Source organism: Sinocyclocheilus grahami, unplaced genomic scaffold (genome assembly GCF_001515645.1).
Source record: "Sinocyclocheilus grahami isolate Dianchi unplaced genomic scaffold, SAMN03320097.WGS_v1.1 scaffold457.1, whole genome shotgun sequence".
Classification (NCBI taxonomy): Eukaryota; Metazoa; Chordata; class Actinopteri; order Cypriniformes; family Cyprinidae; genus Sinocyclocheilus; species Sinocyclocheilus grahami.
The window spans coordinates 283,226-297,034 of NW_015505636.1; the positions used below are offsets into that span (position 1 = coordinate 283,226).

Consider the following 13,809-nt stretch of genomic DNA (forward strand, 5'->3'; position numbering starts at 1 on the left):
AATATTACAGTGTTTACTGTATTTTTAATAAATAAATGTAGCCTTGGTGAGCATAAGAGACTTTCCAAAAAAAATTTAAAAAAAGAGGGGGTGGTGGGACCTTGAAAATATTTTTCTCTACAAAAGGGGAGCCCGGCAGAAAAAGTTTGGGGACCACTGGCCTACTCAAACACACAAACAGTGGGAAAACAATGGCACAATAAAAAAAATACTTTTCAGGTCCAATCCCTCACTTTTTCTAGTTAAAATATTGTGAGTAAATATTTTGCCTGTAATTTTTTTTCCTCATATCGCAATATAATATCAATATCGCCTGGACAGTGTAAAATATCGTGATATGAATTTTAGCTCCTATCGCCCAGCCCTACGATATATCATATCATACGTTGTTATGGCTAAAAATGCATTTCTGTCATGATAACTCTCGGAAAGTTTAGCATGGTAATATACATGGCAATGTTAAATTTGGTCTTGTCATAAAATATCTGCTACACTGCTGCTTAGGGCTGGGTTAAAAAAAATATTGATTTCCAGATTTTAATCGATTCTCATTTTTATGAAACAATATTGATTCTTAAATCCCAAGAATTGACTAGTCTAGCCTGTTTTCAGCTAATGGGACAGAACATTGTAGCGCACCTCCCATCAAATAAATCGCAATAAGCTTTGTGCTTTGTTAGACAAGGTCTCAGATTTCAAATTCTGTCCATTGTATTACAGTATTCAAACAATAAATGCCATTTTGGCATTGTTTAATGTGAGTGACAGATCGCTGTAGAGTCTCAGTTCAAGAGAAGCAATGGTGCGAAGCGCACGTGAACTGATCGCTTCCGCTTTAATACCAGTTTCAGCACGAAATAAACATAAATAAACATCCGAAGGTAAGTTAAAAGAAAGAGTACAACTTACCGAAATCCATATCCATGTAATCAGTGTTTCAACCACGCCAAGAAATCTAAATAACAGCTTGTAAACAATGTCACGTAACGTCACATTTACCTCAGAAAAAAATAACATATTCTGTGACCATTAACTCATTAGTCCACTAGAAAAAATGAACTCTAGAGAGGAGCATTTCGGTAAATATATGCACCATATAACATTAATTATAATTTTTTGCTGTTCTTCAATGTTTAATTTATGTTTGTATAAATCCATCAAGTTTTTATGCAGTCACCATTTAAATGTTTATATTAAAAAAACTAACTGGAGTAGAAATATTATGTAATTGTCACTTTATAGTTAAAAAATTTAATTAAGTGTAATTTAAGTGGTTGCATACAAATAAGTTAATTTTAACCTTCAATATATTACAGTAATGTATTACCAATTGTCTCTCATGTACAGTATATTTTACAGCATTAGTTGAGATTTGTTGATGTACTGTACCTGATATGTATCCAAAATAATCGATATTGAATCTAATCGAATCAAATCACAAGCTTGTGAATGAGAATTTAATTGAATTCAATCGAATTGAATTGTGAAATTCAATCAAATCTTGTACCACAGAACAGACCCAGTAAAGTATGTCAGACAGTGGTAGTCTGTGGAAACCTTCACATCCAAACACTCAAAGCTGATGGTAATTGCACCTAGAAAATTGCCAAACTGGTTACATTCCTAACAATCCCTTAATCAGGTATTAATTCAGTTAAAGGGATAGTTCACCCAAAAATGAAAATTCTGTCATTAATTGCTCATGTGTCGTGGTACTCTTGTGAATGATCGTGGACTGACCCAGAAAAGAAGAAATCGTTGAACAAAGTCATTATTTTTGTTTTCTTTGTGCACAAAAAGTATTCTCGTAGCTTTGTAAAATTAAGGTTGAACCACTGATGACACGTGGACTATTTTAAAGATGTCCTTACTACGTTTCTGGGCCTTGACCATGGTAGTTCCCTTGCTGTCTACAGAGGGTCAGAAAGCTCTTGGATTCCATCAAAAATATCTTAATTTGTGTTCAGAAGATGAACGAAGGTCTCACGGGTTTAGAACGTCATGAGGGTGAGTAATTAATGACAGAATTTTAATTTTGGTGTGAACTACAGGTGCATCTCAATAAATTAGAATGTCGTGGAAAAGTTCATTTATTTCAGTAATTCAACTCAAATTGTGAAACTCGTGTATTAAATAAATTCAATGCACACGGACTGAAGTAGTTGAAGTCTTTGGTTCTTTTAATTGTGATGATTCTCTATGGGGTTCAGGTCTGGTGAGTTTGCTGGCCAGTCAAGCACACCAACACTATGGTAATTTAACCAACTTTTGGTGCTTTTGGCAGTGTGGGCAGGTGCCAAATCCTGTTGGAAAATCAAGTCAGCATCTTCAAAAAGCTGGTCAGCAGAAGGAAGCATGAAGTAGCTTTGTAAAATTAAGGTTGAACCACTGATGACACGTGGACTATTTTAAAGATGTCCTTACTACGTTTCTGGGCCTTGACCATGGTAGTTCCCTTGCTGTCTACAGAGGGTCAGAAAGCTCTTGGATTCCATCAAAAATATCTTAATTTGTGTTCAGAAGATGAACGAAGGTCTCACGTATTGCCCAGCACTAGTACCGGTGCTACCGAGTACCCAGTCAACCCGGTTCTTGATGCGCTATCCAAAAGGTGCGCAGATGCGCTCTCTTCATAAAAGCACTGAGACATGGCGACCTCAAAAGGAGGAAACACATCAAACTAACAAACACTTTAAAAACCGACACCCGGATCAAATGAAAGAGTTCAAGCAGGTAAGTTTATTTTATTTTTAATATTTCGATCTTCTGTTATGAATATTATTCCATATTTTAATTTGAATGTCCGTTTGCGTAGTTAGCATAAGCGCGGATAACGCTAATATAATGAGTATTAGAATTAAGTTTCTTTATTAAAGGGGTCATAGGATGCTACATGCACTTTTACAAGTTGTTTGAACTGAAATGTGTGTTGGCAGTGTGTGTACACAACCACTATAATGCTAAAAATCCACCCAGTGTTTTTTTTTTTTAATCTGGTTAAATGTTTTCCCCTTTCTCAAATCGAGCCAATCTCAGATGCCTGTCTGTGTGACGTCACACAGTTTATACACAGTTTGGATTAAATTAAAGTACAGTCAAATTGTATCTCCTGTATAGACTATCTAACATCAACTTACAGAGAGTGAACAATATATTTTTACAACATTAATGTTTTAGAATGTTATTCCATACAAACACTTGATCATTCATGTTTGTTCATTGTGCATTAAATAATTTTAAAAGATTGAACTTCTGATTTTATGTATTAGTAAATTTAGAAATTAACCCTAAGAATAATAATTGCTATATAACTATTGTTTATTGATAGGTCATGTTATCTAACAAATGAAATCTTATTGTACAGTGTTTTTAATACTACAGTTTCCATCTATTTGATATACACTTGACTTAAAATATATGTAATCTTATCTCAATTTATTATAAAAGGTGAGGTTTGTTATTTACTAAAAAGTTATATTATTGCTGGTGCCAATGATCTAATGTTGCATTTGGTCAGACTCAGCCCATTGCTTTACTTAAGTTTATTATATTTTCCTTTTACAGCTGCAGGCTGAGGAAGATCATGAAACACACCAGCAAACCCTAAAACAGACAACAGTTTACAGTTGTTTTTCGGCGGCAGCAGAAATGTGACAAACTTTTGGCTGAAACTTGTTTACTTTTTTTCCTTGCGGAAAAACTTGAAACAATTTTAAATAAGTATAAAGAATGGCATTGGCATTTTATATTTTGACTTTATTAATAAAAATAATGTTTTTTTTCATTAGTATGTTTTTGTGTTTTGCTTTGGTACCGAGAACCGTGGATTTTCACTGGTATTGGTACCGAATACAGAAAGTTTGGTACCATGACAACACTACTTTGAAGTTTAAAATTCAGTCAAATTCACTAGACTCCAGAAACTTAGACAATCAAAAGAAAAATCCCATATATACTGCATGTAAAAAATAAGTAATTCTGTTAATAACTACTTAACTTAAAATATGTAATCAACCACCTCTGTGTCATCGGCTACAACAAAGACCATTTCTGACCCATGAAAAATCCTGCCTATAAAATAACTGACAGTACCCAGCACTACTTTGTATTTAACTGCATTGACATCCCAACATTTCATGCAACAATGTGTCATTAGTAGACAAGGGTAGACAGAATGCAAGGTGTCAAGGACAAGCAGAGGAAAAATAAAACAGAAAGATATAGCACTCAAGACGCTGTGTCACTGTCTCACTTTCACTATCTCATCTCCAGCTTTGTCTAGATTTAGTGCTGTTTTCCTCGCTTTGACACAGAATATATGCCACATGAAAAAAGGGTATGAGAATGGCATGCATGTAAATTGTGTTTTGTTACAACTGCCTGGAGAAATTCAGATGACGCATCTCTTGAAATTAATTACCTCTACTGCAGCCTCATCTAGCCTCAAAACATCCAACTATTATGTCAGGGGTTGATAACCCTCTTGAAACTAAGTTCCATTTTTAATTTGTCTTGTTAATCAATGTGTCAAATCTACAAAAAAAGCAAAAAAAAACAAAAAGCAACAAAAATCTGACTAAACTTCAAAGGTGCATTCACAAGTAGCATTGCACAACTGTTACTTTATGTACCTTATATGTAATAATTTACATAATATTTATATTATTATAATATTATTTGTTTTATTATTAAACATAAATAAATGTTTTTTTTCTAATTCTTTATATATATATATATATATATATATATATATATACAGTATATGCAGTATAACTTTCTTATATAATGCATGCTATTTTAATTTATTCTTTAAATGTTTCCTCAAATAAGTTTCGGACATTAGGTCAAAATACTTAAACTAAGAAACATGACTAAAGGTCCTTGCAAACTTAGTTTGAAATTTTCGTATGTGTTTTTCCATTTTTCTCCTATTCGTCATCTTTTCCTATCAAAATGCTTGGTACGGATGCGAAAACGCAGAAAAACGAACCTGGTCCGAATTTTTTTATGACAGACGAAAGTTTCGGAGGCAATGTGTACTTGATTGACACAGATGCATGTGACCATATCTAAAGACAAAGTAAAAGCTTAAAATAGCAACAAAAAGCTCAAATTTGAACTTTAACATCATGCATTAATTACTCAACATCCGTTAAAAGGTACAGAACTGTCACATTAAGTATTACATGTGCACCGCCAGTCTGAAATGATGATTCTGCAGATTGAAGATGCCGAGTATGACAACGCCAAATGCAACATTATTTATAAATATACCTGAAAATGGACATAATGTTCTGGATGGTCCCAGTTCAGAGTATCCTTGACTTAAGACAGTGAGACGCACGCGCTTATGTTAAGCCTTTTCCCCATCACATTACACATCTGGAATTCAAGCTTGCTGAAATTCATCAAGTTACACTTATACAGAATAGATGTTTACATGTTCGGATTTGCACATATATCCTATTTCGCTCTTGGAGAGCACCGTTAATTAAGTTTAAAGAGTACTCACTCACCTTAATGTTCGCACGCAGATGCAGACAGTCTCGCGTCCTGTCCGAGCTCAACTCAACCCGGGAGAAATCTTGACCGAGCATTCCCAAAATTTCCACCAGCACCATCCAGCGCCGCAGCCAATTCAAGAAGATCTCGCGATAACGAGGTTCTCTACATATGCAGATCTCGCGATAACGGGTTTCCCTCCAGACCAATCTGCTACCATCTGCTGGAGCTAGTTGGTACTGCACGTCAGAATGCCATTACGTAACCGGTTTTGGTTTTGTGTACTCTCTTAAAAATAAAGGTGCTTCAAAATGTTCTTCAAGCGATGCCATAGAAGAACCATTTTTGGTTCCACAAAGAACCATTCAGTCAAAGGTTCTTTAAAGAACCATCTCTTTCTTACCTTTTTGTAATCTGAAGAACCTTTTTTCACCACAAAGAACCTTTTGTGAAACAGAAAGGTTCTTCAGATGTTAAAGGTTCTTTATGGAACCATTTAGACAAAAAGGTTCTTCTATGGCATCGTGAAGCACCTTTATTTTTAAGAGTGTAGGGAGGCGTGAATTCTGAATAATGCATCTGAGCGTGTTCGCAGTCTAACATTGTGTCATAATCACACAAAAAGCAAACAAAAGAGTGGCTGATGGTCTATAACTGGCACTTTCCATGAACTGAGTAGATGTAGGTCTTTAAAAACTTTAAAAACTAAGTACATTTTGTACATTTTCAGCAAAGTATCAGTCGAAGGACGTGCTTGACGTTGAGAAAAAAATATATTTGTCCACCTCTGGACAGGTTAAACATACAATAAAGTTAAAGGATATATCTTCTGTTTTATTATTAAATACAATTACTGTTGTCATTCCAAACAACTGTTGCACATTTAGCCTATTAAAGCTATCACTCATTTATTATTATATGATTTTAAATGTTAAATACAGTAAAAAAAAAAAAAGAGAAAGAAAAACCTAAATGGTAGCACAAGCAAACATCACAATTTTTCAGTTTAAATTAAATTAGGCTAACTTTTCATGCTTTGGTAATTTTAGCAAAAAGTTATTTAATATAAAGGTATTTTTTATGTAGGCTATTTGTTTATTTTTGAGTAATGTAACATCATTTAAAGTCTATTTGTGGAAAAATCCAGTTCTTAAGAATGTAAGGACCAGCTGCCGAACAAAGATGAAAAATTTTATTAGTAGCATACATACACAGAGAGATTGCTTCCTTATATAAGAAACCAGACCATATTCTGATTAGGGATACATTTTTATTTTAGTGCTTTCTTTAGTGCATTTTTGCCTATTATTTAGTTTGTGTGTATATGTCTATCATAAATACCAGTGCAGTCAATTAGGCATAATGTGTCTGGTAACTTATGAACTAGCTAATCACAACATGCAGTGATGGGTTTCCAAAGAAAACAGCACACAAAACAATGGGAGAAAAGGCAAAGATTATTCCATTCTCTTGCAAATATGAATCAGTCATAGTTTTTGGGGGTGAGTGCATAAGGTCCCTGTTTGCTGGTCTGTGTATGTGCTTACGCATGTGTACTTGGTCTTCATGTTAGTAAAGTACAATAATATGTATGTTGTTTTTTGTATATATTTATACATTTCTGTGATGTTTACATATGATGGGCAGGTTTCTTAGAGGTCATCAGTCTCTCCATCAAAGGGGATGTTTTCCAGCTCCATGTGGATGTGGCTGTGCTCCTCATTGCACGTCCAACCGATCGGAGTGCGATTGAAAGAAGGCCGACAGCAAATGTTATACTGCAACACAGACACTGGCTGCGGCTCCTCATCGGTTACCTTGATCTCTGGTTGCTCAAAGGTGATAAGACGAGAGGCCTTCTCAAATCCTCCAAAGGGTAGAGCAGTTCTTTTGGATATAAAGAACAAGAAGATGATCAGGTAAAGAGTAACTGTTCCACTATTTATTTATTTTTTGGCTCATCAGTTGGGATTTTGAAAAAATGATATTAGTACCTGTTGAAACTCTTGTACTTGGGAAGTTCCTTGTGAACTTGAGGCCCTGGCATTTTCAACTTCATAGTTTCTTTAAGCTCCTCATCATCTTTCATAGCACGTTCCCATGGTGATACATATGTTTTTACATACTCGCGCCGTCTCTTTTCCTTCTCTGCCTCAGCATTTACTTCCTCTACTATAGAAGAACAGAAAAAAAAAAATAATCTTTCCATGCTGTAGCAAATATTGCATAAACTCATCTAAGGTGAGATCTACCTTGAGGTGGCTCTGGTTTGGGAGAGGGTTCAGGTGGGGCAGTCATTTCACATCCCAGAGAAGGAGCCAGATTCTCAAGGTTTAGCTACAAAGGCATGAGAAACAAATAAAAGATCATTCTGTTATACTGTATACTGTTTGTTTAACATTGTTTAAACTTGCATGTAGTTAGCAGAGTATTAAGAGAAAATGTGAATTCTCTTTCTTCTCAACAATTCTCTCAAAAATGTCTTTTATTTATATGACAAGCAGCCATGCAATAAGGTATAATGGTGTTAATTATTCCAAAACAAATCCTTTCAGCTTTTTAGAAGACTGCGTGTTGGATCCTGATATCACACTATAAACCTCTCTTTCCTATAAAAGCTTTTGCTTTTCTCATGCCTCTTTTGCTGACCAGGTTCTCATCACTGACGATGAATTTCTCCACCCTCTGCTGTCTCATCTTGAACATTTTGGAGCCCTTGTTCTTCATGAGGGACAGCTCCTCCAACATTACATCTTTAGGGGTTTTGATTTTGGTCCCCAAGTCCAGTTCAGCAGCTTCGGCATCCTCATCTTGCTGGTCTGGTCAAGATCAGTGTTGTTGGGAAGGAAAAAGGAGAATTCAATCAGAATCAACACAATCGTTAAAATGACTTTGAAATATTAATAGAATTGACAGCACGAAACATTTCCTAGTGTCAAAAAGAAGCTTTTTTTTTTTTTTTGAAAAAGGGGTCTTATCTATTATGTATAGAAGACCTGTACTCTTTCAGTTTAATTATATTCCTTCTCAACTTTAATATCAGCTATTAAACCTGGAGTCAAGCCACATCCGACACCAAAGAGAAGGATGCTGTGCTGAGCACTGCTTGCATTACCTTGTTAATCAGATCCTTGGCCCAGCTTCAGCAGTATGTGTGTGAGAGTGTGTGTTTGTGAGCGAGCTTTGGGAATTGCGAAAAATAAAGAACAAGGCAGTATGCACATTCAGAGATTTTGAATCTTATTTATAAGTTATACAGAGCAAATTGAGGGCCATGGTTAAGCTTTTAACAGCTGTGCAATTATTCAGACAAACAGCAATGTTGTTTTCAAATAAATAGTTCAGTAATTAAAAACTAAATATTGACTAGCTTACAGTTTAGTCACATTATTGTTAGTTACTGTTTACTTTTGCTCCACCATTGAAAAAATTTCCAACTAGAGTCAAAGAAAAATCAACTTGTGTGTCTCAGAGCAACACAATAATCAATGAATGAGTGTTGTTAAACAATATGGTTAAATTAATGATTCAATGACTCACACAGAAAGACAGTGACTGCATCTCAGAAGGTATTACTTTTGAATAAGTAATTACTTTGTGACTGTTAAAAAGTATATTCTATGTAGTATAAATAGTATTGAATAAGGGGTGGGCGATATACCTGCACAATTGACCAGTAGAAATATATCAACTGGTAAAGATTTTTGACTACCCTGTTGAAAAAACCAGCATATGCTGGTTAGGTATGTTTTGAAGAATGGCTGCTGGTTTGAGCTGGTTTGAGCTGGTTTAAGCTGGTCGTGTGCTGGTCCTAAGCTGGTCCTAAGCAACTAGCTCCTGCTCAGGACCAGCTTAGGACAAGCACATGACCAGCACTTGACCCCCTTAAACCAGCTCAAACTAGCAGCCATGCTTCAAAATATACCTAACCAGCATATGCTGGTTTTTTCAACAGGGTATTGTCTCTATTGTAGTTACACACTCACATGACGTTGCTATGCTACGTGGTCATGAAAACCTATGGTTTCCACACGTTTTTAAACAATGCAATTTAAAAATAAGTGACTTTAAGCCACTGAAATGTAATAAGCTGTGAAAGATAATTTATTTTGCTATATGTGTGCACTGTCTGAGAGACTGTTTCTTAGCGCTGTCAGAGAGGTACGTGCATGTGAAGATGGTGCATATAGAACATAGAAGTATTGAATTATTTTTGCCTCTTTATATATTTGAATGGTTAAAAACACAAACTTGTATGTGTCAGAAGAATGCCCATCTTTGCAAGTATCCTCATAAACACAGTAATTTAGGTCTTAGGTGAAAGCAAACAGCTGAGAAAGAAAACACATGTGTAACAGCATATTGGATCTGGCAGCTCTTAAAGTGACAGCAGTCTAATATTCTTGCTTTGTGTCATTCATGTTAATCAAACAACAAAAGAGAAAACTGTTTGTAACTTAAGAAGAAATATATATTTAATTTACACAGTGAAGAATATGCAGTGCTTTTATACATTTGATTACGTTGTACAATGTATGTATCATTTCTTATTTATTTGTTCTAATGTAGTTTTTTGTCGTATTGCTTGTAATTAGTTTCTTAATCTTATTTAATAGCTGACTGTTTACTTGTCTTCAGTGAGCTTGGTTTTGTTTTGTGACATTGACACTGGTCACAATAATTATGAAATTTCTATCGTTTCAAAAATGTTTATATCATAAAGACCATATTCAAAACAAAAATAACTATATTGTGATATATATCGTTACCGTGAAATAAAACAACTCATATCGTGATATACTGTAAGATTTTGGTCATATCGTCCACCACTATATAGAATGAATGAGATCCGAATGTATGGATATACATTGTCATGTGATTTACAGCGTCAGTTGTGTTGCTTTACTGCCATTCACAACTCTTCTCCTTTGGCATTATAGGATAGTAAAATGTCCATCTGGGTTTTTCCTTTTACTACAAATTCAGACATTCTACTCTTTTTACACATTGTTCTTGTATGCATATTCAGATGTGGCATATAAATCTGTTATAAAATACCGTTTCTACAAACTATTTTTCGCCTACAATATAGTAGATATGTAGGCATATACGGACACAGGAATTCACAAGTGTTTTAAATCAGTTCAATTAATGATTCAATGACTCACTCATGAAACTTGTCACTGCAAATTCACCAACACTAAAAGAACAATCAGTCTAGTCTAGAATGCACAAACATGGATGAGTGGAGTGATACAAACAATAAAAATTTGAAGACTGGAACTAAGTGTTTGTATAAACACATTATGAAAAACACTGTATATTTGTCCCAATATGTGTATGCGTGACAATCTGCTGAAACAGACTGAAGTAAAATTATTTGAAGTTAAGCGGCTTGAAATCTCTGCTGAACAGCTCTTCATATTGGCAATAATTTTGCTGTTCATTTATCTGGCTCTGAATTGCTAACCACAAGAATGTTGTTCTGTAAACAAACTGCCCATTATGAGCACACTGCCAAGCAGATGAAGTGGGAGAATCTAGTACACTAAACATGCCTTCACACACAGACAAAGGAATACACGGCACCTAATAACTGAGCTGCTCATTAGAGGAGAGCTGTGAAGTCACACAGTTTGACAATGTCTTTCAGATTTTGCTCTCTTTAGCAGAATAATTGGCCAGCTACATACTGCATAGACTAACCGCTCATTACACTGGTCTTCATATGACCGAGGTATCAAAGCTGGGATGAGTAATTGCATTGCAACAGCTCCTCAAACTGTGGGAATTGATAGCCCATGACTCCGACACAAACAAGAACATTATAACATGCTGGTCTAGTTCAAATGTGACATTTCTCTGAATCTAATGACAATGCATTAAAAAACGATTCAAACTGTGACTATTCTTAGAAGCTGAGACCCAGACACTAATTTTAACGTCATTTGCAATATGTGCTTATGCAGAGTGTGTATATTCTTTCTTTTTGAGCCTCTGTTTCAACATACAGTACCAACCAATTAAATGTTCCTCAGTGGGGATTTACACTTTGAGAAAGTTATCAAGAGCCTGGAGGTTGTTTGGCATTTCTGGCTCTGGCTCTTTATGTTGACACCGGACACTAGTGAGGGCTTTGGTAATTACGTGTGACATTTACAACACTCATCTGGTCATCACAGAATATCACAAGTGAGTGTTCATCCAGTATTATGTCCATGGTGCGTGTATTTTCACTACAAATGTGTGTGTGTGTGACACAAAGAGACACCACTGACCATGTTGTGAGATGTTTGAGAAGTCTGTGATGATTTTTGAAGGCGTCTTCCTCTTGTTGGTTGGAGCAGGTGTTCCAGAGACAGGCATCGCTGCAATCTGAGGGAGGAAATTAAATCTGAAATAAACTGGTTGGGGAAGATGGGGGAAAATGCCAGGTGCATTTACTGACAAATTGTAATATATGTAGGTGTGAGTTTTACATGATCATGCATCACCCAAAATAATATTAAAGAAAATCAGAATGATAAAATAAAAGGGTAAAACTAGCCTAGAATATATGAAATGCATCCGATATAATTTTTAATAATCTGTAAAAATTGTAACAATCTTATAATTTTTAATAATTTATCAAATTAAGAACACTATTTCTCAATGAATTCAAATGTTTATTACATTAAATTATTAAAAAGACCAGCCAACAACATACCACAAGGGGTCTTCTGCACCAATTCTGAGGGGTTTATTTTACCCCAGGAGTCTCACTTTACCTTTTTTGCTTTAAAATAAACTTACCAAAATAAGAAGAAAGAAAGAAAGAAAGAAAGAAAACCCTTAAATGTTTAGGTTTGCTATTTTTTATGATTATAAAATTTTTGTTAATTATTAAATATTATTATTTTTGTGTTATTTTATTTTTAGTCTGTTTTTGATATCTAAATTATTTAGATTAAGTAAAACTTGGAAGACATATACAACACCAGTTAGCTTTGTATTTTTCTAGTATGGCTTTCTATTCCTGATGACTGTTTTTGCCTGAATATTTAAAGTGTCCAATTAATTCTGATAATATTAAAAACATGTAACGTATTTTTAAATTACGGTCAATTGGTAAAACTTTAAATTCCAATACAGTCTCTTGTTGCGAAGAGGGGTATTTTTGTTGTAGCACACTAAATAAATCCACCGTGTTCAACTGGTCAGCAAATTCCTCAAATGTCCAGCTGAAGCGTTGCAATGGTAAGCCTTAAGTAGTTTGAACACCATATTAAACACATTTCTGAGGAGCTGTGAGAAAACATTTCTGCATTTGAACTTCCAAAAATAAATAAATAATAATAATAATTCCATAATGACCTCACATTTAAATCATTAACAATGACATACATACATTTAAATAGGAAAATGTTAATGTTATTTATTTTTATGTGTATTTCTGTATAATTAGTTTAGCATTTTTATATGTTTATGTGAAGAAGATCCAGCGCTATGTCAGTGTTTATTAGATCTGTGTGATCTATGATATGCAGCAAGCTGCGGCTCTATCCAAGAACAACATATATTTTTACAGTTTGCAAACAATAAATCATCTCGACATACTCCAACCCCTCAATACCAGCCTGTCCAGATTAAGAGCTCATTATAACATTTTATCACCTGCATTTCTCCCTGTGCAATCAGGACAGCCAAACAGCACAATGATTCCTCTTACCTGTGACCAAAGAATCAATGTTTCAGAAAACAAATCAAATCACAGTTTGAATCAAAGGTTCCCAGGAGAACTGTTGAGGTTAATCCTGTTTCTTAGGGTTGGCTAGGATTCCACCAACTACTGCTCTCTTCTACATCCCAGGAAGAGTGAAATCCTAGCAGTGTTTGGGACAGGAGGTCTTTGGGGAGCGGGGAGGGGGTGTAATTCAGTGTGTTACAGACAGCACAGGGACAGACCGAGCTGATGGCAAGGAGATACTTTTCTTGCAGATACTTTTTGGTCTAAATATAGAGCAACGAAGAGCAAGATGTTTCCAGAGAGGACCTGAAAAAATATGAATTAAGTTCCTATACTTATTTCAGTCACTTACTTTTTGAGATTGTGTATTGTCATTTTTAACTGAATATTGAATGTAGTTCATAAACATGATTCTTGAACATTGCAATTTCAACTTATTTTTAAAACATTTGGGCAACTTCTTTGCATCTAACTTTGAAGCTTATGCAAATTGGCGTAAATAGTGTTCTAGTTATGAATGCAATATTTCATTAACATTGCAGCCACTCATTTATGACCCTGGAGCACAAAACCAGTCATAA

At 34.9% G+C, this 13,809-nt stretch overlaps 2 protein-coding genes across 2 annotated transcripts in view; both read right to left on the reverse strand.

Annotated features, from left to right (window-relative positions):
- The window catches only part of usp54b (ubiquitin specific peptidase 54b), a 141,738-nt gene extending 136,133 nt beyond the window's left edge, over nucleotides 1-5,605 (reverse strand). The window contains exon 1 of the mRNA XM_016234699.1: nucleotides 5,517-5,605. The gene's annotated coding sequence lies outside the window, so the exon portion shown is untranslated. The remainder of the gene's footprint in view (nucleotides 1-5,516) is intronic.
- Nucleotides 5,606-6,672: 1,067 nt separating this feature from the next.
- On the reverse strand, nucleotides 6,673-13,405 carry myoz1b (myozenin 1b). The gene is made up of 6 exons (XM_016234718.1): nucleotides 13,211-13,405; nucleotides 11,781-11,877; nucleotides 8,152-8,321; nucleotides 7,755-7,839; nucleotides 7,497-7,674; nucleotides 6,673-7,389 (listed from the first exon to the last, which is right to left on the reverse strand). The coding sequence occupies exons 2-6, from the start codon at nucleotides 11,866-11,868 to the stop codon at nucleotides 7,155-7,157; spliced, it is 756 nt and encodes a 251-aa protein (XP_016090204.1). The 5' UTR covers nucleotides 11,869-11,877; nucleotides 13,211-13,405; the 3' UTR covers nucleotides 6,673-7,154.
- Between the last annotated feature and the right edge of the window lie 404 nt (nucleotides 13,406-13,809).

Bases quoted from the DNA above. Each gene is read 5' to 3' on its own strand.
- myoz1b (XM_016234718.1), bottom strand. From the start codon at position 11,868: ATGCCTGTCTCTGGAACACCTGCTCCAACCAACAAGAGGAAGACGCCT. The intron at 8,322-11,780 runs GTCAGTGGTGTC...GATCTTGACCAG, and splicing joins CTCAAACATCTCACAACATG to ACCAGCAAGATGAGGATGCC. The intron at 7,840-8,151 runs GTCAGCAAAAGA...ATGCCTTTGTAG, and splicing joins TCGTCAGTGATGAGAACCTG to CTAAACCTTGAGAATCTGGC.